This window comes from Anabrus simplex, chromosome 1 (genome assembly GCF_040414725.1).
Source record: "Anabrus simplex isolate iqAnaSimp1 chromosome 1, ASM4041472v1, whole genome shotgun sequence".
In the NCBI taxonomy this organism is placed as follows: Eukaryota; Metazoa; Arthropoda; class Insecta; order Orthoptera; family Tettigoniidae; genus Anabrus; species Anabrus simplex.
Genome location: NC_090265.1, coordinates 1,659,424,272 through 1,659,449,219, shown reverse-complemented (window position 1 = coordinate 1,659,449,219; position 24,948 = coordinate 1,659,424,272). Strand labels below are relative to the sequence as shown.

Genomic DNA, 24,948 nt, shown 5'->3' with positions numbered 1-24,948 from the left:
ACTGAATTGTGATTTAAGGTAAGTCCCAAATTCATCGACTTTAGTTTTTCTGTATAATTTCTTGTCTTGTGTGACCCTCTTATTAAGCATTTTTGGTACGAGTCCTATATCCATTCTTATAGCCTTATGGTCACATATTCCTTCAATTACCTCAGTTTTATCAACAATTTCCCATGGTTTAACCAAGAATACATCTAGCAAGTTATTGAGATGAGTCGGTTTTTGTATTACTTGTGTTCTTTCACTTGATACGTGTCCTTCCTTTCTCAAGAAATGAAATGAAATGTCATAGGGCTTTTAGTGACGGGATATCCCAGGACGGGTTTGGCTCGCCAGGTGCAGGTCTTTCTATTTGACCCCCGTAGGCGACCTGCACGTCGTGATGATGAAATGATGATGAAGACAACACATACACCCAGCCCCCGTGCCATTGGAATTAACCAATTAAGGTTGAAATCCCCGACCCGGCCGGGAATCGAACCCGGGACCCTCTGAACCGAAGGCCAGTACGCTGACCGTTCAGCCAACGAATCGGACTCCTTTCTCAAGAAATTATTTTCTAATTCTGTTGGTGAAATGTATCTGCTCTTCTTGAATGCACAAATGAATCCTTTCCAGAGGGCAGTTAGCAGTATTGAGAGGGAAGACATATCAGTGAATGAGGTAAGATTGGAAGTAGAAAATATACTGCAAATTTTAGGAGAGAGAAAACAGTGTGTTTTCGTTACGTCTAAAGATAAAGAATTAATGTCTGACCTTACACAATATTAGCAGTCTACATTTCTAGAGGAAGTGTCTCTTTTCTATCAAACTATGATTGATTACTTGATAAAATGGAGTAAGCCCTTGTCTGATATTAAACATTTTGACTGGATTTTTCATGGGAAAATGTTCAAAAGACATTCAAGTGGATGCATGAAAACACAAGCTGTAAATTGAATGAGTCCCTTCTCTTTGACCAAGTACTGAAATTAAAGTGTGTTGTAGGGGAAGTCAAAGATGAAAGTTTTGAGAATTTGATGTTACATAAGAAATGGGTTTTCTTCATTCATAATTGTATTTCTAGTGAGCAGTATTCAGAGTTGCTGAAAATTGTGGAATTTTATTTCTCCATTCCCGGTCATAATGCCAATGTAGAAAGAGTCTTTTCCCTCATGAATTCTCAATGAACAGAAGAAAGGAATAGGTTAACAGTAAAATCAGTTAATGCAATGTTCCAAATACAGTACAATATGAAAAATATAAGTTGCAGTGTATTTCATAAACTGATTGAGAACCAGATGAAGTTCCTTTCATCTGTTCAAGGTTCTGAAAAATACGATTGGTATAAGAAAAGTTTAAATGATGACAATGGAACTTCGTGTACTGAATAATTTAATGCATATTCTCATTTTTTGTAATAAATGCTTTCTTAATGAAGCAGTCCTTCCTCAACTCTGGATCATTAATTAAATGCACATTTCCCTTAGCTTAGGGGCATGAGGACTTCTTATTCCTCATATTTCCATTTCCTTCGATTGATAACGCTGACCGTAAGTTTTGTCCTGGTTTTGGATTTCAAGATTATGGCAACCCTAAGTACATGAATCTCAAGTAAAAGTAAAAGAATACCAATAAAGTGTAGTAAATGCAAAAAAGAAGAAAAAAATATGCCAGGAAAACATACAGTATGATTTACACAATTTACACCGAAGAAGTAAGCCATCTCTTGAATCAAGGCTATGACCATGTGATATCGCTGCCATCGCATAGAAATGCCAAACAATCATTACATCGCATCTGATGGAAAAGATTGGGACCTTCAAAAGACCCAATCGATTCTACAGGATACTACAGGAAAACAACATATCCATGAACGATGGTGGAAATACAACAACAGGGGGGCTTGAACATAATATATTTGTGTTTCCCAGCAATAAAGGAAAATCTGATTTATCAAGTTGTCCTTCATTCCTTCAAAAGTTTAATCAAGCAGTCAGCTCAGCTATTTATCATCCACACTGATCTTGGAAGTTCTTGGGAAGAAACCAACATGATGTCTATGCACTGTTATCAAACAAGAAACGGGAAATGAATGATTTCTTCAAACCTGTTAAAAACAATGTACCAGATTGGAATCCTGGGACACTTACAATGGACTTCAAAATCACCATCATCTAATCAGCTAAAACACTATTTCCTGAAGCCTAGCTGTTTGGTTGCAACTGCCATTTTAATCAGTGTAACTCTAACAGAAATATTACTGGATTAATAAATCATGAATATATTTTAAGTATATAAATATTTTGAATTAGAATAAAGAAAACTCGGCAAGAAATGTCACAAGATAATCATGTAAATATGTAAATATTTTTATATTGCTGCATACAGAGAAAATGAAGGAATTCAACTTCACATTTGAATATGTTCAGGACTAGTGCATGTTTCCCTGGAAATGACTGATGATAGTTGGCTATATATTCAGGACAGCACGCCTGAATACCAGAATCTACAGGTGTTTTATGAGTATGTCATCTATCAGTGACTGAATAATGAGCATATGCCAAGGTGTATGTGGAATTGTTGTGGAAGGCAGTACCGGAACAATAACGTTTCTGAAGGCTGGAATCAAAGAATAAAATAGTTACATTTTGAAAGTGTACCCAAATTTATATTACAGGCTATGAATCTCATTGTACAATTTTGTAAGAAACCCAAATTTATATTCACTGATGCAAAATGATTCGAAATGATGCAAAATACTGTGGTCCCCAATTAGACAGGATAGTTTTTAATATTGATGGGAAAAGAAGGAATAAATCAGGAGTGAATGAGAGGATTTCAAAGGCCATAAAAACTTGAAGTTTATGGCAAACTAAGATCATTCCTTGTTTGCTTGTCTTATGCTTAGAAACTGCAGTGAAACTATAACAGGAATGTTACTGGACTAGTAAATCATCTAAATATTCTAAGAATATTCTAAGAATATTCTGAATCAGAATAAAGAAAGAAATCTTGACAATAGAATATCACTAGATAATCATGTAAATATGTAAATATTTTGAATCAGCATTATAAAGAAATAACTTGACGAACTTACATTAAGTGTTTCCTGGAAATGGTGCAAAGTTGGCTAAATGTCTCTTACGATTTATAAAATTAACAGTTACTTATAAATTGCATCTAAATTCACTACTGCGATTACAAAGAAAAACTTGATGTACTGTACATGTCTTTTAGTACCAGAGTATATGAAAATCGCAGTTCCAAGCAAGTGTCACCATCCTATTTCTGACTCATCACATACTATCAGGTAGAGTGAAAGGCTCTGTGCAAGTGTCACTCCATGCAAGTGTTCAAACCTCAAAAAAATATCATAAAACTCCAACTGATATTCCAAACCATAAAATTGTGTGTGTTATTGTCATCAAGGTGACCATCAAGCTATAGATTTTTAAGGGGGATGGGAAATTTGCATCTACCTCATCAAAAGGCACTGATACCCTCAACTGAGTACTCTCATGGGGAAACAGGCATAACATCTCTGGTTAAAGCTAGGCTGACAGCAGAAAATAAATCTTTAAGCAATGCCTGTGAGAAGGTAGGCTCTTTGATTATTGATGAGTTGGCAATAAAACCGGCTCTTCCATACGATAGGATTTGTTTCTTGCGAAGAGTGACACAGAGAAAGTTTCTATCAGCATTGAGGACAAACTGGTTAACATGTTGCTATGCATATTATTTAAAGGGATATTAACATTTTTACAGATTATCAGTGTCATATTATTTCACTTATGGTCTCACTGTGGAGCAACAAGAATGGTTGATGCTAGATGCTATTAGAGCTGTTAAAAAGAGTGCTTTCAGTGATTTACACATTGTGGCTGATAATTACCAGTTAACATTTCAATGTTTGAATGTCTATGTAAAGCAAATGGTACACTGACTCATGAAATACTACACCCATTATACAAGGAAAGACCACTCTTTTTGAGTTTTCATCCAAGCCATGTGATGAAGAATGTGCGGTCACAGCATTAGTAAAAGCTTTAAAGCCAATGGAAACATTATCACCAGTGACAAACTGTTGTGCAGGCTACAATAAGGGCTCTTATTCAAGCTAGTGAGGAACACAACTAACTATCCAACTAATCTGGAGAAGATGAAGAATGTTGCAAGAACCAAGGCTGTATTTTTCCTGGAAACAATTGCAGGTATGAAGAGTTTAGAGATTATCTGTTCAGTGAGAATGAATGATCAGGGCAGTTTTTATGAAACAATCAATTTCGGAGAAAGATTTCACAAGTGGTTTGACCTAGATGACATCTGCAGTCTGAAGCATGGCATCCACTCCAGGAATGAAAACTAGCTTGTGTTTTGTAAAGTCTATGATGAAAGACTAAATTGGCTTACGAATGATTGTCTGTCCTATGCACCTGAAAATGTCCAGAGATTTACCAGAGAGTCCCACAAGGTGCTACAATTAACTACTTTGTCTATAGTTGTCTGCATCATATACGGTATTTAATTCGTACTGGATATCATTATGTCTTGACTAGGAATTTGACCAGCGATGACATCAGGCTTTTATTTGGTCATTTGAGACAAAAGGAGGGTACAAAGATGAAATGGATATAAGATCTTGCATGTATGCAATTGAAAAGACACTTCAAACTGGTATTATTGCAGCTTCAAGGAATGGTAATGTTGAGCTGAGAGCTGGTTCTGAACCTGCAGATACCAAAACAGGGTTCATAAAATAATGCGAAACAGCTAGAGATTCCACTGCACCATCCATCCCAGACATTCCTGATCATGTCATTCAAATATTGGATACGCCTATTGAAGGTAAAAGAAAAATAATTATTTTCAATAATTACTTCGATTAGAATTTCAACAGTGCTAAACTGTTTTAATACCTTCAGAATTGGTGGCCACCTTACCAACCATTTCCACAGCAATGGTAGCAGGATTTTTGGTACATGTGGCAGAAGAGGAAACAAATTATTTTGACAGCTGCTTGCAATGGATTTCTTCTCCAGCTGGAACAACTCCCACTTTAAGCTTGATTTGCTTCTAGGACTGAGGAGGACTGTGATATCCACAGACATATTTTGTGGCATCCCTGAAAATTGTTTCTGATTTTGTGGTAGCTGCAGTTTCCTTCCTCATGATTTTATATTAACATTGATGCTTTCACGGCCCATACTTGTAGACATGATGTAGGCTTTTGGGCTTATGCTGTGTCAAGAAAAGGTGAAACTCTTTACGTTTCGCAGAGAACTTTGTTCCATGTCTTCAGAATAAAACCTCCACTGTTCACAAGGAAGTCCTCTGCAATAATGAGGGTTTGAATTTATGAATGCTTTACCATTGGAGCTGTAGTGGTACGCTCGTTCGTCACCAGGTGGCTCACTGTATGCTGGCACAGCGCTACAAGCAGGAGCTGACAACAACATTAAGTTCCAATTAAGATGTTAATAATAATAATGCTATTTGTTTTTACGTCCCACTAACTACTTTTTAAGGTCTTCGGAGACGCCGAGGTGCTGGAATTTAGTCCCGCAGGAGTTCTTTTACGTGCCAGTAAATCTACCGACACGGGGCTGTCGTATTTGAGCACCTTCAAATACCACCGGACTGAGCCAGGATCGAACCTGCCAAGTTGGGGTTAGAAGGCCAGCGCCTTAACCGTCTGAGCCACTCAGCCCGGCAAATTAAGATGTTATATCACACCGTGTGTGCTTGAGAAGTATCAGCGAGGACATCAGACGAATCAGGGACAAATGTGGTAGAAGAAATAAATAGAAACTAAAAAAAAAAGTTCAATGAAAGACACCAGGATAGAATAGAACAGAACTAAAGAATGGAAAGAAAGTATGTGGAGAAAACAGAGAACCAGAGGATGATAATGATATGAGACGGTGTGAGAGAGAGAGAGGGTGGGGGTATAACTGGTGTACACACTGGTTAACACATGACACATAGCTTGGAGTGAACCAACTGGTGTTGATGAATGTATGAATTTGGAAAAACTGAAACAAAATAACAATATAGAAAGTACAGGGAAGAGAACTACCAACGTAAATTCTTAATGGCCGGCAATCACGTTTTATTTAATTGATAGTGTCCCTGTTGAAATTGTTAGGATTTTAAATTATTTCCACAGCTTTCTGTATAATCCTAGACCTGGAGTGTTTAGTTATTGTAGATTACTATGTTGTGAACAGTTGAGATTTCCTTCTGAAGTTGCAGAGCGAAGTTCTGTGTGAAACATGAAGAGTTTCACCTTGTTTTCTTGGCACAACATAAGCCCGAAAGCTCATATCATGTCTACAAACCGCATAATCTTTTTAGGAGAAAGATTTGAAAGGGTAGAGAAGTGTAATAAGTGCAGTAATGAGCTTGCATTGCTTCAAAAAAAAAAAAAAAATCTTGAAAGCAGTGTTAAATAGTATTGCTGCAAATCATTTCAAGAAGTATGAGAGAGCAAAGTCACTGTCCAAGAAACTTCTCAACTGGAAACATTTAAAGCTATATTCACAAATTATCAAGATGCAGGTCATGGGTAGTTCTTCAGTTTCAAGGCATGTCTACATTTAAGTACTATGATTTTTGTATCATTAGAGGCAAGTGTTGTTCAGTACAGTGTACATTCATCATCATCATCATCATCATCCTTTAACTGTCTCCAGTCACCCGGGTGCAGTACAAGAGCATTCTCCATCTTTGTCTATCCAGGTATATTTCTTCCTTCTCACTTGGTGCCATTCCACTCCTCTTTCTACCAGTTCCTGATTTACTTGACTGATCCACAGTTTCCTTGGTCCTCTTGGTCTTTTGACTTCCTGTTCCTTTTCTAGCCATTTTCTAGCTGTTCTCATTTGATACATCTTTCTTACATGGCCATACCGTTTGAGTCTTGATGTTCTTACATTTTCGCTCAGCAACTACTTTACTCGTGTATTATGACGGATCTCTTCATCCTGGATCTTATCTCTTCTTGTTTTCTGTAGCATTGACATTGTACATTATGTTAAAAAAAGTGATATGTTGTGATGTATTTATTGTTGTTTATTACGTTATTGGGCCCTTGTCCTTTTTGACCGATACTTTCATTTTGTGAAGTGACTTCCATTTTCCCCCTCTGATTAATGTTAATATAGGATGGCTGCCTAGTTGTACTTCCTGTTAAAACAATAATTACCACCAGCACTACCACAACACATGGTCATTTCAACATTTCAGTTACATTTTGCATACTGACTTCAACTGTTGAAGACAGACTTATATTTTAGTATTTTAACATTATTAATTATTTTTAGGTTGGAAATGGAATGTTCTAGAAATAAATATAAACAAGACAAGTTTATAATTTTGCCATTTTTATTTTATTTATTCCATTTTTACTTAGTTCTCATACATTACCCATACATTACACAGCAGTGTCTTCAGAACAAGCACAGAGCAAACTTTCTGACTAGAAGCTCCAACGCTAAGCAAATATATGTGCTGTGGCATTTCACATAATATTATTCCAAAATGGTTCTTATCAATTTTGAATAATAAATAACAAATAATGTAGGCAAAAGAATGAAGATACTTAAATTACAAAGCGAGGTGCAAGAATAAAGACAGGCTTTATTTTCTTTTACCATGGAAGTAACCAAAATAAATAATAAATTATGAGAGTAAAAAAGGAAACATTTTACTTAAAACCTACAAGGCCAGCGATAATGTAAAGTCTCCCCTCTAACACCTACACGACGTCTGTTCTCACTTCAAGACCAGAGAAGATTTTACATGGCAAATTCTCATAGAGAATCTTAACATTTTAATGTCTAAGACTAGGATTCCCAATTTTCTTCCGTACTAATCATTAAATTTTCTAATATTATTGGAATCAAAGATTTTAAAGATTTCTTTAAATTTCTATTGAAGTATGACTTTAAAAGAAAACTACATTAATAATATAGTCCTATGAATATGGTTAAAAGAAAAAAATATATCACAGTGAGTTAACACAAATAATCACAGAAACTAGATCTTCTGAATTTTATATAATCTCTCTTGCATGTCTAGTTTTGCTCTTTTTTGGAAAGAACTGCTAAGGATTTCACTTATTAATGCACACCTAGCCAAAAAGAAAAAAAAAAAGAAGGGAATATGTGCCCATGTTTTACCTGATTGGTTCAATAATTTTCTTTTAAAGGAAAAATTCGTTTGATTAAATTTATAACAGATATTTATTTAGATGCTTCTGTTTGGTGACAAAATATTGTTGTAGATTTGATTCCAGTTCATTGTTAACAAGGAAACAACTCAGCAAAGAACTAGCAATCTTTTTTCCACAAAATCTTGCTCAAAAGTTAATATATTTTGCTTAAAAGGAGGTATTTGATAGTAAGTGTTGACATATGGGATAGATTCTGACCAACTGAACTCATAAAATAAAAAATATTTATAAGAAATAGTTCCTTTAGTTTACGCCCAAAATGTGATAAATATGATAAAATCTGTATATTTTATTGAAGAGGTTTTAGAATGTCCAGAAAATATCATTTTTCTGGTATAAAGCTGAACTCAGAAAGTCATTATTTTTAAAAGAAGTCCTGCTTTGGGAGGGTGTTTGTTGGCACATGTGGTCCATAATTTCTTTGGCAGGATGTACTTGATGTGCATTTAGCTTAAGTTCTGTTAACATTTTCTATGGAAGCTGTCATGAATAGAATATTGCTCCTGGCATTAAAGCCAACTGGATGTTGTTTGCTTGCTAATATTTGAAGGGGGAACATTACTGTAAATAGATGTTTTCCCTGTTTCATAAGGACTTTAAAGTTCAATAGGAGATCTAAGTTTAAGAGTACTGTATAGAGAAAAGTAAAGTGAAATCACTTTCAGAAAGAGCAGTTTTCAAGAGGATATAAGTCTTTGAAAGGAAGTCATTCTCAATGTAAATATTGCAAAGATTATGTATTAGAAGGAATAAAATAGGGAATAGTAGCCCTATACTTCCATGTAGGATCTACAGAGATCATCTCTTTATTTTTAACAAGGCATTTATTAGGTAATCTTAGCACCATTTCAATCCTAACTTAGCTTTATTCAGCTTAGAATATTAACATTATTATTTTATAAGAAGCTCGTTCTTCCTGATCCAGTGGGAGGATATTCCACGCTAGAATTATAACAGTTCACGATAACAGCCACTTTTCTAATATATTCAATTTTAATGTACAGTTGATTTTGTTTCTCTTTTATTTGGTGTTGAAGACTTAAAATGTCTTCACCAACATGCAAGCAATCCAATCATACTATCACTCAAATAAATAATGAAGTCTTATAAAAGGATTATGGAAGTACCTTTCTTAAACTACATATTATACATAAAAAATAAATGCTATGCAGTCTAGGGTGAGGGAGAAAAAATAAATTCCCTCTTAATTCAAATGATTGTTACTTGGAAAAACAAAACAAGCATAAAATGACTTTAAACAAGGTGTTCTCACAAACTTACAGGAGTATATTTCCAGATAAAATGGAACAAAGCATTAAATTCTCAGCTGATATTTCTAACTTAAAGTAGTTTTTCCCATTTTGTCATGCTTTGTCTCCATGAGATATGTTCATATACTTCATTTTTATGATCCCAAATCACTTATTACCAGCCATTGGATACTTAAAGTAGGTATATTAAATTAGGCCTCCTTCAAAATGATGATGCATATGGGTTCAGTATAATTAAAATATGTCTAATGATATTTGAAATAATATTAAAGAATATGACATAGCTGTTAAATAAATACACTGACAATACATCAAAAACAAAAGGACAAGAAAACAAAACATTTGATATATTGCAAAACATGGATCTGCACACATCATTCATCTAACATGTCACACTAAGTACAAAAAAGGTTAGGATATTTATTATTGTTACCTTTCGGATATAATTCGTTTCTCCATCTTATATTGAATTTCAATCTCTTCACCTACTCACTATGTGATATCCTGACAATTCAGAAGGAGTAATTATTCTCCTCAGGAAGATTTCCAATTATACCGTATGGTACCTAATAGTCTGGACTGTTAATTTCGCTCAATTCAAAATTTTCAAGTGAAGTATTTAACTGCTGCTGTTATTAATTTTTCTGTTATCAAAAAGTTGATGTTGATTATTTCAGATATTTTACCAGCTGGTTTCAATGTGTTAAAGAGAGGTATGAGTATATATTGAAGTAATGTGTTCTGTTGAGGAGTGAAATCCTGAACAAAATCCATTAGTCAACTGTAAATATGACTAATTTACCCTCTAATTGAATAATATCTTCTCCGTATGAAAGTTAAAATATAAGAAACAATCAACATCAAGCCCTTTATCCGTCTGCACCAAAATTCTATGCACAGGTCCAAATTTAAAACATTACATTTTGAGCATTTCTTAGCAACATTATAGTTCTGAATATACAGTTTTGTAAAATATTAATTACGCTTCAAAAACCTAAGTTCACATCTGTTCATTCACAGTCGATATAAAAAATTCTATTCTGTCTCAACACTTAACAAGTTTCTTCATTTAAAACAACGTCTCATCTCATAAACCAATACTTGTTCCATTCAGAAAGAATCCCCCTCTCGAAAAAACATAGTAAAATAAACTATTCACTTCTGTATCACATATAACTGTCATCAATTCAGAAAGGATGAAATTTTACTATGCATTTCACTTTAATTGTTTCAGAGAGATTAAAAATAGAGAACGTTATTCTAGTATTAAAATAATACTTATAATAAATTGTGGTATAGAATAAATGCACACAAAATCTACTGTCTTTTAAATTAAAGAGCATCTTATAATATAGCAAAATAAAATTTAATAAACATTGTTCACCATTCTTTCATTCCTTTTTCTTAAAGGGATTCTTGGAAATGTTCATTTTTTTAAGTACATGATACTTTGGGAGTTCAGGGTGAGATTCAACACAGTAAATACATACACAGTCACTCCACAATTAATTAATTCATCAATCAATCTCATTAATTAATTATGGTACTTATTATATCGTAGTTACATGATTTATTTCTAAGTTTAAATACTTTATACAATACATTTAACCAAACTTAATACCCTTCGAGTTAGGAATACCTCTGTCTCCGGGGAAAAACGGGATCTTCTGTTCAAACAGTGTACTGAACACATAATAAAGCATTAAGGAGATTTGCTAACAGATTTTGTATACCAATAATTTAAGTAAACAGGATTCAGAACATTTCTTAAAATTCTTATTTCATTATGATTCTTTACACTTGGATCAAAACTAGGTTTTATTATATTTATGTGACATTTTTCCACTTTTCTCAAATAGATAATATTTTAGACATAAATTTCATGGATAATGGGGGTCCAATTTATAGGAACAAGTAATTATTAATAATAATGAGTATATAAGATGAAAAGTGCCCACAATGGCTGCCTTCATAGAAAAAAATATGTACTGTACATATTATTTTAAAACCATCAAATTAATTCATGCATAAAGATGGCATATTTGATTTTAAAATAAAAGCCCTTGATTTCTCTCTGTTGTCCATTGTGAACTCTTTTCTTTTAAACAGTACTTTTTAATTATCGTACTACAGCACAAATAAATATCTCTCTTGAAGTACATGATGTGAAAGTGGTGAATCGTATAACATGTGATTTCTTTTAATGTGTTCTTGTAAATAAGTCAGCTCTCTCCTTTTAAGATGTCGACCAAGCACTCGGTAGTCAGCAAGGAAACAGCACCACACAATGTTGAACAATTAGGAAATTGTATATCCATTTATGTTGACATGTATTGTTATACGTAGGCAAATGAAAATCATCGTGGGAGGACACACATTAACAACACTCACAGAGGTTATTCCTTGCCATCCTTGCCCTGATGCAAGCTGGTTACATACTCCGTGGAAGAAGCAACCTGTATCTCTATGTCTGGATCATATTGTTTCTTTCTTCTGCAGTAAAGAAACTGTTTTTTTCTTTATCTTTTGTGCTTGTGATACTATCAGTGAAGCCATCAATATGGTGTAACTTTTTCACCTTGTTCTTTAACAATTAGAACTTCTTTTTAAAAATATTAAATTAATATTTTTCTCTTAGGCTATATCATTTGATTTCCTGAAGTTATGGAGTTATACACTGACATTTAGACATGTGAAGGACTGGTATTTGTGTATAATTGCTGATGTAAATGAAATGTTTCCATCAGAGTTGATGGTAGTTACTATGTAAGGTAATATCAGGTACTAGATGTGTGTTGTAATGTAAAAACTTGTCTTATTAAACACACTCATGAAGTCCATTCATGTTATAATCTAAAATGTACCAACTGCAGAGACCATAATGCTTTAAAATAGAAACATTTCCTTATGGTACCTCTGAGGTCTTTCTAATGGTTATTAACTTACACATCGGGATTCAAAATGATAGTCTCAATGACATAATGTTATAGAATTAATTGTTCATTAGCACTGATTTACTAACACTTGATAGTGTAAGGATTCCAGTCTTCTAATTTCTCTAGAAAAGTTCTATCCTATTAAAAAGTCTTCTGTGTAAGATAAGTATGTCCTTTGCACTCCAAATGAATTAATCTCTATAGTTTGTCAAATTTCCTGTCCGCAGCATAGCTTAAATGGTGTACTGCTAAAATTTAGCTTTATTAATTTATTATTTGTGTTTGACAAAATGTTCTGCAACTATTCTCATAAAAGACTTAAAAGAATACTAACAATAGGCTGGAGCTGACAGTTCAGTAATGACATCTGAAACATGACTGACTGTTACTTGGACTGAAAATAATAAAATTGGGGGGCATTTTTCAGGTTCCACATTAAAATTTTTCCAAAATTATTTAAAGGATATTAATTTTAAGTATGCTTATTATATGTATGATAATCAGTGTGACAAATTTTCAAGAACATATTTTCATTTTTGGGTGATGGAGTGTCTTTTTGCATACTGGAGGGCATTAGTTTTTATCATGATACAAATTATATCTAATTAGCATGATGAATAGCACGTATGAAATGTTCATAGATGAAAAAATGGACAGTTCCTTAAAGTAATTGATGGAAAAGGACGTTTGGATTCATACACAGATAATGTCTTTAGAATTCCAGGCGATATGCTGAACAACTCGTCTCGTGGTCCTGAAGGTTGATGGTACATCGGCTGGCGGAAGGAGATAAGTCGATCTTGCATTTGGCAAGAAGGTCCTCATTTTCAGCAACCCAGTAGCCAAGAGTGTCCGTGTCATAAGTGGGAATGATAGTTACCTCTGAAAAGAGATAAAGCATTGTACAGAAACACACACACATTAATACAAATGATAAATGGTTATATATTGCTACATCCAGCTCTACCATTTACACAATCAATTCAAAATTACCTACTCGAGCATCTATTCAAAATTCTAAACCAGAGATTGCCAATATGATGACTGAAGTCTTCTATCATATGATATAAACTTCATAATGATCCGTATTGACAGTTGTTGTATGTGAATTGAGGTAAAATGGGTCTACCTATTCAGTACATAATATTAATGATAAATATAAATATGCACATTTGTAAAAATTGGTTATATTCCCACTAAGATATTAATTAATGGCACTAGTTTCATCCTTAGCCATTACATACCATAGTCAAAATTGGTGCAATTAAAAACATTGAAACATATAAAACATGTAAAAAAGATGACACTTTTAAAAATGAGTCTGTGGTAAAAAATATCTTGAAGATTGATATCAATGTCCACATTGTCCATCAGGCGCAGTGAGAAAATGTTTGTTAAATTGGTACTGTATGGTTCATGCTGTAGGAAACAGTCTTAATCTTGATTTATACTATGACTTGTAATGAAAAATGTTTGGCAAACTTAAAAATTCGCTGAGGGGACATCTACGAATGGATCAAATGTGTATATCCAGAATAGGTGAGCTGCTTGACTAAGTGGTATGTTACAAGTAACTATTCTCATCCAGGTTCCATATTGAAGATTAAGTATATCACAAATATTATAATAATATTTATAGATCCACCTGTTCAATACAATACAATACAATCCACTATTTCATGTGGTTAAAATTTATACATAATATTTAAAAGTTATAGGTACATGTTTCACCTTTTTCATGGGCATCATCAGCATATATCAATCTTAAAATTATTGGATATGGGATCTTTCTAATCTTATAAACTATAGAATAAAATGTTGAACAATGATCTCATAAAATGTTATACTATAACATCTAAAATGATGACAATGCACAGAAAGTATGTTAAAAATACTGTAAATTAACAGTTTTGAATATTATAACATGGTTAATCTCGAATATTTGAGTGTTTAAAACCAAAATGGATCCTCTTCTTATACACCATTAGGACTATGACGGCCTTGAGTGTGAAAGCACAATCATCCAAGAGGGATATTTATTCCACACCCATAACATGACGTATCAACTGTGTTAAAATATATACGGTTGAAACGACATCTTGTAGGAGATGTTGCCAATAAAACTCGATCATTTCTTCGAATACATATTTCAACAGGGATAATAACACCCACTTGACTGTCTTTTGGATCCAATCGATTTAACAAACATTTTCTGTTGATATCTCTTCATTTTAGCTCTTAACACCAGTTTAGCCAAGAAAATTTTACGATAAAAACACCAGCTTCATCATACAAGTCTTTTATTGTGAACTGTTGCCAACAACTGGCCAAGCACACACATCTAGCAGTTCAAAGAATAAAAAAAAAAAAAAAGATAAACCAATCGACTCAATTTCTTCAAGGAATAATACACCTTAGTTACCAACACATAACCTTAATGTAAGTTTCTTACAACTAACACAAGATATATTTGTATGATATTTTTTATTTTCATGAGAAAATCACAGCATTCCAACACTCCCCCTTTTCTCAAAAAAAAAAAAAAAAAAAAAAAAAAAATTCTTTGTGAACAAGTCTGGAGAAAATCTCTCTGATGCTACATATATAAACTCACTGAACCCCTTTTCTACTAGTTTGCTACATACATGATACATGATGTCAATATGTTTTAACCTTTCACTCACATTATTGTTTTTGCTGCTGCATTGTCAGCAGAAACTTGACAAGGTGTATCCATAAACCTTTCCAGCAAATCTTTCATCCAAGTTAATACAACTCTGTTTCTTGCTGTGCCAAGACACTGCTCCCCCTGCCACTGTGGTTACATACCCACTCACTGATCTTCTTGACTCAGTACCTCCTCCCCAATCCGCATCACAGAATACTTGTACGGACTCTACACAATTTTTAAAACATAACTTTAAATCTCTAGTACCACATAGATAACTCATGATATGCTTCACCTCTTTCCAATCTCTAATCTTAGGTTTTTGACAATTTTGGCTAACTTTACTTATCACAAACGCAATGTCAGGTCTAGTATTACTTGACAAATATAGCAAACTTCCTACTGTACTGCAATAGATGGTACAATCAAATTCCTGCTCATCATTTTCAGCTGCTGTATATCTACTTGTTAAAATAGTCTTACTCGGTTTACGGTCACTCATGGAAAAGTCAGCAAGTAATTTGCTTATGTACAGACTTTGTCTCAACATAACCCCTTCTTTTGTCTGTTCTATTTTTATTGACAGTAAGTTTGTCACTTTCCCTAGATCTTTAATCTCTAACTCATCTGCCAGCCTTATTTTTACCATCTTAACAACCTCTTTGTTACCTATTACAATTATTTCATCAACATACAAACTAATGATACAACTCTCCTTTACATACACACATGGTTCTTTGACACATCTCTTAAAATCTAGCCTTCTTATTATAGTATCAACACAAGCATTCCAGTCTTTACTCAAATTCGGTAGTTCATAGATACTTTTCTTCAATTTACGTACATAGTTTTGGACATCCTTTTCTATGAACAATTCTGGTTGTTCCATGTATACAGTACAACTGATTTCACTATTTAAGTAAGCACTAGTTACATCTAGATGTTCTACAGTCCAACCTTTATGTACTGCAATACTTATCAACAGTCTCATTGTTTTCCTGTTTATAACAGGACTAAATGTTTCATCGCAACTAAGGTTCATCTGCCTCTTAAAACCTTGGGCAACCAGCCTGGCCTTATATTTCTGAATGTTACCCATACTGTCATATTTCAATGAAAACACCCACTTAGAACTAATTACCTTGATATTATCTGGTATTTTTATAATTTCCCAAACATCTTTCTTTCTCATCTCATTGATCTCCACTTTCATGTCTTCCATCCAGTTATCAGACTCTTGGCTTGACATAGCCTCTTCAACTGTTCTAGGTTCCACTACACTCCCATGTCTAACTTCCATCACTGCCTTACAAACTGCACAAGTCTTTCCTTTCCTCTATCTTATTGACCTTTTCAGATTATTCCCTGGCTCTTGTATTGCTATAGACTCAACCTCTAATTGTTCCTGCCTGGTCGTTTACTCATCAGTGAATGTTTCCTCTCCATCCTACTCTGTGTCTAACTCAGTCCCTAATTTTATCTCTGGATCTTCAATGCACAATATGTCAAAGTATGTTTCACTACCCTCTGCCTTTGGTATGTTTATCTTTTCTATAATATCGATTCCAAGACCTTCCACTTTAAAGAGAAATATCTGCTCCTCAAATACCACATTTCTCCTCACTATTACTTTTTTCCTTTCAAGACTCCATAATCTAAATATCTTTAGTACCTGCCTCATACCCTATCATAATGCATGACACTGCTCTGGGATCTAACTTCCTGCTGTCTACTCTCACAGCCCATGCTTGATATCCAAATACTTTCAATCTACCTATTTCTTCCTCATCCAACTTCCTATTGAACCACAGTTCATACGGTATCTGAAAATTTATTGCTGAGGATGGGCACCTATTTCTTAAATAGACTGCAGTCATTACTGCTTCTCCCCAAAATTCCTTTGGCAACCCAGACTGGATCAATAGACATCTAACAGTATCAAATATCGTTCTATTCTGCCTCTCTGCTAATCCATTCTGTTGTGGAGTGTACGGTACAGACCTCCTATGAGTAATACCCCATTTTTGCAATTGTGCTTGAAACCCGCTACATGTGTACTCTGTACCACTGTCAGATTGTACTACATTAATTCCTACGCCATGTAACTTTTCTGCCTTTGCCTGATGCCTGTGAAACACCTACATGGTTAGCATGCTGGCCATTGGTCACAGGGGTCCCGGGTTCGATTCCCGGCAGGGTCAGGAATTTTAAACATAATTGGTTAATTCCCCGGGCATGGGGACTGGGTGTATGTGTCATCTTCATCATCATTTCATCCTCATAATGACGCGCAGGTCGCCTACGGGAGTCCAAATCAAAAGACCTGCACCTGGCGAGCCGAAGTCCTCGGACACATCCTGGCACTAAAAGCCATACGCCATTTCATTTTACCTTACCTATACATCTAATATTCAGCTTACTGTTATCTCCTATTTCTACATTCCCAGTCACATTTGTTGACGTGTCTATAAACATCTCCTCTGTTGGACACATGTGATGAGACGCACATGAATTGAACAGCCAATCTATAATTTTCTCAGTTCCTACAGAAACTCTCATGCTCATTGCTTTATCTACTACGTGTATAATTTCCGAGCTTACCACATTTCCACTCACATTCACTGATTTACTCTCCTGTGATGAGTCGTCACTCTTTATTGTTTGACATACTTTAGAATAATGTCCCAACTTACCGCAATTGAAGCACTTTTGGGTACTGCGACAATATTTAGATACATGTCTCTGTTTACCACAATTGTAACAACTATACTGTTTCCCTCGTCCCATGTCTTCTTTCTTGATATATCATTTCTGTTGCACAGCCATGGGTTGAGCTTCATCCTCCTCATGTTTCCCAGCGTCATAAGCCTTTCCTCCATTTTTCTGAAGTTTCTTCCTGCTTTCCTCAGTGAGTAATCTCGCCTTCACCTTCGAGATTGTCAGTTTCGCCAAATCAGCTTCCAAGGAAGGTATACAAACTGCATATTCCTCTGTAAGATTTTCAATGATAATTCCCGCAATTTGTTGATCTGTGAACTCATATCCGTCTTTACTCGTTCTCTTTCACAGTTGATTTATTTTTGCGAAGTATTCTTGTACATTCATGTCCTTGGGCTTCACAAAATGAGTTAACTGTTTAAAGGTCATAATACCATTCCCTAGCCCTCTGTCATTGCACAAGTCATCCAGTTTCTCTCATGCCTTTTATCGCTGATTCAATATCTGCAATATCACTTTCAAAATTTTCTCCTACTTATTTGAAAATAACCGCTAACGCAATCACATTTTTTTGCGCTCGTCGTCTCGTTTCTGTCTGAGGCAATTGACAACCTGACGTATCCTCATACCCTAAAACTGATTCCTACACATCTTTCAACAGCAATTCTTGTTTCACCTTCAATGCCCACGAGAAATAGTTCTTCACTGTAAGCTTAGCCACATTCCTATTCAGTGTTTCTTCCCCGGTCCACGAGGTCCCCATTTTTTTCATTAATAATGTCACAACTTGCTTCATCCATTAATTCTCATTACTCCATTTCATCTTATATTGTTCGGAATGTACTGTTGCGTTTTGGTGCTCTGGGCGCTCTGGGCCCATAACCTGTTGGTACCTCTTCATTTTAGCTCATAACACCAGTTTAGGCAAGCAAATTTTACGATAAAAACACCAGCTTCATCACACATATCTTTTATTGCGAACTGTTGCCAACAATTGCCCAAGCACACACATCTAGCAGTTCAAAGAATAAAAAAACGAGATAAACCAATCGACTCAATTTCTTCAAGGAATAATACACCTTAGTTACCAACATATAACCTTAATATAGATTTCTTACAACTAACACAAGAGATGTATGTATGGTATTATTTATTTTTATGAGAAAATCACAGCATTCCAACATTTTCTCCTGTATATAGTACTGCAACTGATGGACATTGGTTACATTCTTCAAGATACTTTTTCACCACAGACTCATTTTTAAAGTGTCATCATTTTTAGATGTTTTATATGTTTTGATATTTTTAATTGTGCCAATTTTGACTATGTAATGGCTGAGGATGACCCAAGTAGCAATAGCAATAGCAATAATAATAATAATAATAATAATAATAATAATAATAATAATAATAATAATAATAGTAATTCCAGAAAAACAACACTCAGAATTTCTACAAGACATTCTGTGAGGACTTACAGGGTACAAACCACCAACATTAAGTTTTCGTTGACGTAACGGATCACTAAAGACAAACAGTAAAGAGAACTGCAAGATACTGGCTGACTATTTCCAAAATCTACTGAACTGCGATTCACCAATTGAAAGACTACAGTTTGAAAAACCTCCACCAAACTCAGACTCACAGCCCCCAACTACTCCAGAAATAAAAGAGATAATCCAATTGCTCAACAATAATAAAGCCCCTGGGAACGATGGTATAACTGCAGAGATGTTGAAAATAGGAGGAGATGACCTCATCAGAAGAATTCATACACTCTTAACAGAAATATGGGAGACCATGATGATTCCGAAGGACTGGAAGAAAGTCAGTATCCATCCTTTACATAAGAAAGGCGATCGAGAGGACCCCGACAACTACAGAGGCATGTCCCTTTTACCAGTTATATACAAGGTTCTATCTAAAGCGCTATTGAACAGAGTTGAACAACAAACAGATCTTTTGATTGGTGAATACCAAGCAGGCTTCAGAAAAGGAAGATCGTGTTCTGAACAAATTTGGAGTCTGAAAATGATATTAAGCACATGCCGCAGTACCACCATATTTGTCACCTTTGTGGACTTTAAGAAGGTGTATGACTCTATTGACAGACAAACTGTTGTGGACATCCCAGGAGAGCTAAGTTGGACAAGAAGACCACAGAATTAATCCATCAGACTCTCAAAGACACAATATCTCAAGTGAAGTTTCTAGGTGAACTATCAGAGCCTTTTGAAGTGCATACAGGAGTTCGACAAGGAGATGGCCTCTCCCCGATTTTTTTAAACTTAGTGTTAGACAAAGTTATCAGGAAATGGGGAAAAGAAATCAAAGGTATAAAGGTATAATTACTGAATATCAAAAGTAATACACAAGAACAAATCAATTCCAAACTGCAATTAAGCCTATCCTAATTACAACAACAGAATTTTAGTAAGAGTTTCTACGGATACCTCTACTATACCAGTACTACACAAATATTTTACAATAATAAAATATGAAGATAAAGTTGGAATACAAGAGGACAAACTGGGGCAAATATTCATTTATAGGAAGGAGAGTTAGGGATTGGAATAACTTACCAAGGGAGATGTTCAATAAATTTCCAATTTCTTTGAAATCATTTAGGAAAAGGCTAGGAAAACAACAGATAGAGAATCTGCCACCTGGGCGACTGCCCTAAATGCAGATCAGGATTGATTGATTGACTGATTGATTGATTGATTGATTGATTGATTGATTGATTGATTGATTGATTGATTGATTGATTGATTGATTGATTGATTGAACATTGGTACTCGGGGACAAAGAATTAATGTGAAGTGCCTAGGTTTTGCTGATGACCTAGCTATCTTTAACAAGACTAGTGAAGAAACCAGGTATGCCGTACAGAAGTTACATGAGATAGCATCAATGACAGGCCTTCAAATATTGTATGAGAAGACTCATATCATGGCTAATGGACACCAGAATATCCAAAGATCCCCACTACAGACAAATTATGGAATGATCACACAGGTCTCTTCATTCAAATATCTAGGAGAAATCATTGTACCATCCAGATTGGACAGGAAGGCTAATTTAGAAAGAGCCACCAAACTCCTGAAAGCATACCGAATAACATGGAATCACTACATTAAAAGAGTAATGTCATGAAATGCAAAACTTCAGCATTACAAGACTGTTGTTCTTCCAGAAGATTTGTATGCCTCAGAAACCACATTTCTAGGAGGCCACTCTAAAATTGATGAAACTGAAAAACAAGAACGAAAAATTCTTAGGAAAATATATGGCCCATTTCATGTAAATGATATATGGATGAAAAGAAAAACTGTAGATTTGTACAAAGCAGTCGACAAGTTCACAGATACCGTACACAGGTGATGATTGAAATTCTATGGCCACATCTGTAGAATGAATGACACTAGACATGCAAAAAACACTGCTTGGTATAATTAATTCAAAGAAGGTCAAAATCAGCTGGTTAGAGGAAAAAAGCAGGACTTAAAAGAAATGAACATCACAGAAGATACCATCAGGGATCACAAGGGTTTTGGAACTCTGGTTGCAAAGCATACATTCATGGAAAAGGCTAAAGGAACTACAGGGAAACAATGGATGGAAGAAAGCAAGAAACAGCATAGCGAGTTCATGAAGAGATTTTGGGAGAAGAAGAAAGAAAAACGGTTAACAAGTTCCAATGCGCTCTGTAAACGGGCATAATGAAGAAAGAAGAAGAATAATATTATTGTTTTTACATCTCACTAACTACTTTTTAATGGTTTCGGAGAAGCCAAGGTGCTGGAATTTTGTCCCACAGTTCATTTACATACCAGTAAATATGCCGACACGAGGCTGACATATTTGAGCACCTTCAAATACTACTGGACTGAGCCAGGATCAAACCTGCCAAGTTGGGGTCATAAGGCCAGCGCCTCAACTGTCTGCGCCACTCAGCCCGGCGATGACCCAAGCATGGTTGGAACTAGTAACATTAATCAATGTCTTAATGACAATATAACTGATTTTTATGTATATGGTAATATTTGTCAATAATGTTATGTACTGAATAGGTGGACCTACTTTACCTCATTTTATATGTGTCACTGGTAAGACATGATAGGTAAAATCTGTACATGGAATCTGTGAAGTAGCAGTGAGTAAACAAGCCAAGTGGAGATTGCCACAGATGGCTGGTTCAATGAGTAGTCAGTACAAAAATTATAGGGTGGGAGAGGGAACATTAAACATTGATGCTTCACATTTGGCTGCTTATCTTGAAGCAAAAATAAAAAAATAAATAAATAAAAAAATAAAATAAAATATTTCATACTGAAAACACAATGCTGCATAATAATATTTCTAATTAACAGTATCAGTGAATCGATTGTCTGCCTCCATAGTGTAATGGTTAGCATTATTAGTTGCTATCGTCTGTTGCCTGGGTTTGGTACCTGTACTGCCAGAGATTTAAGAATGGCAGGAGGACTGGTAAGTGGTTAAAATGTGGCTCACTTCCATTGTAGGTGTGGCTCAAAAGAGCTGCATCACCTCGGGGCGAGGACGCGAGTTTACGTTTGACCAGCTCCATGGCTAAATCATTTGCAGGCTGGCCTTTGGTCCAATTTGTTCTCTTGAATTACAATTAAAGGGTATATTCTGCCTGAAGGCAGGTCTGAACCTCCGCAGAGGTGTGCCCGAGCCAGAGTTTACATACAGTAGGGTGGCCAGTTCCTTTCCACTCGAATTAAAACTATATCTTCATATTATGAGATTCCCTACTTTTAAAAATCCCACTCAAGCTAATTATCTACTAAAGTCATTCCACTCCATCTCTTTGCTGACAGCTCAGAACATACTGCTTAGTCCAACAGCTCGTGTCCTTACTCCCAAGTCTTCCCAGTACAACGTTTGCAACATTTTCATTACACTACTCTTGTGTTGGAAATCACCCAGAACAAGTCATGCGGCTTTCCTTTGAATCTTTTCCAATTCTTGTATCAAGCAGTCCTGGTGTGGGTCCCATACACTGGGATGATACTCTAATTGGGTCTTACCAGACACTTATATGCCCTCTTCATTACTACCTTACTGCAACCCCTAAATACTCTCATAGCCATATGAAGAGATCTGTAACTTACATTAACAATCCTGTTTGTGTGATTACCCCAATGAAGATCTTTCATCATATTAACACTTACAGTGATTGCCCGAGGGACTCTTATCCGCCTGTGGGTAGGGGTGGTAGAATAACATCAACGGTATACACTGCCTGTCAAAAAAGGTGTCTAAAAGGGGCTCTTAAATCGGGAGCATGGGTTGGCAGAGCATACCGCCCTTAGCTGAGTCCTGGCATTGCTTCCACTTACTTGTGCCAGACTCCTCACTTTCATCTATCTTATCTGACCTCGCTTGATCAACTCTTGTTCTTTTCTGACACCGACAGTATTAGAGCATTTGAGGCCCAGGGAGTCTTTCATTTTCATGCCCTTCATAGCCCTTCTCTTCCTTTGGTGATATCTTTTTTCAAAGTGTTGGATCCCTATCTCTGCCCGGTTTGAACCCATCTTGGGATCCAGAGGCTGACAATCTACCACTGATCCGCAAAGGCAGCTAGTGTACGGATTGAACGTGGCTAACTGATGAGTTTATGTTACTCATTTCGAAAGTCCGACCTTGCCTCAACCAACTCAATCATAATGTAACAGATCATTTTCCGTGGTTGCTGCATAAATAACTAGTCTCAGATAGTTAACTGTTTGTGTGAAAATGATGAGGAAAGTATAGATTTAAATGATATGATGAAGTGCTCCTTAGTGAAAGTGGCAGTGAAATTACATCAGAGATGGTGCGGTGATTATAGTTTTAGGAGGAAGTACAACTAGGCAACCATCTTCTTAATCAGAGAGAAAAATGGAAAGAATCCACCACTTCAAAAATTGAAGGTATCAGTCAAAAAAAGACAAGGGCCACAAAGGGTGTGACAATGAAAGACTCCCTAGGCCTTGAGTGCTCTAATACCGTCAGGGTCCTAAAAGAACAAGAGTTGATCACGAGAGGTCAGTTAAGATAGATGAAAGTGAGGAGCCTGACGCAAGTAAGTGGAAGCAATGACAGGACTCAGCCCTGTGGTTGCCAACTCACACTCCCAAATTGAGAGCCTCTGGGGCCCCTTTTAGTCACCTCTTAGGAGAGGCAGGGATACCATGGGTGTTATTCTAACACCCCCACGGACAGGGGACAATTACATCAGAGAGTAACACTAGTTTTTGTACCTGTGAGACTTGTGGGGATTCTATGCTTAACCTATTACTTACAGCAATTACATCATTAAATAGGATATGTTTATTTTGCACAACACAGATACAGCCCAGTATTATTACTTTATTGCTTAGAGTATATATAGGATCGTACAATTTATTTGCCTTTATAAATCTAGCATTTTTGTTAGTCTTTTAACAAATAGAAACATGTCCTAATGGCTTCTAAAAGACTACACTACAATGTACTGTAAAATAATGGTCTTCCAAGTATGCTTAGTTCCTAGCTTTGTAATTTCACTTAACCTGATTCTCGGATCTAATATTAGATGTGAATTTCCTTTCCTCACACTGATTGATTAGGGGGTGCTGCACTCTGTTACCTTTGGATGGACGGATGTTTTGCCATGTACATTTGAATGTAACATTCTCTCATGTGAATGGCCATTCTCTTTCATTTTCTATTTTAACAAATTAGTTGATATAGTTTATAATAGTTCATGTGAAATTAACAACTGTGTGTCTGTGTTTGGTGTTCAGTGGAACTGGCACAACTGTCTGAATCAGACCTTTACACCAGGAAAATGCTGGGGCTGTACCTTAATTAAGGCCAAGTCCACTTCCTTCCCACTCCTAGCCCTTTCCTATCCCATCATTGCCATAAGACCTATGTGTGTCAGTGCGATGTAAAGCAAGTTAAAAATAAAAAGGGGAAGTAAAATCAGACCGAGCGAGTTGGCTGGGCAGTTTGCGTCATGGAGCTGCAAACTTACATTTAGGAAATGGTTCGTTTGAACCCAACTGTTGGCAGCCCCGAAGATGTTTTTCCTTGGTTTCAGATTTTCACACCAGTTAATTAAGGCCATGATTCCTTCCCAGT

General features: G+C 35.6%; 1 protein-coding gene across 1 annotated transcript in view; it reads right to left on the bottom strand.

Annotated features, from left to right (window-relative positions):
- Window positions 1-7,347: 7,347 nt before the first annotated feature.
- LOC136863500 (microtubule-associated protein futsch) overlaps window positions 7,348-24,948 on the bottom strand; it is a 133,854-nt gene continuing 116,253 nt past the window's right edge. Inside the window, exon 8 of the mRNA XM_067139896.2 lies at window positions 7,348-13,304. Coding sequence (XP_066995997.2) covers window positions 13,135-13,304 — 170 coding nt within the window. The 3' untranslated portion in view covers window positions 7,348-13,134. The remainder of the gene's footprint in view (window positions 13,305-24,948) is intronic.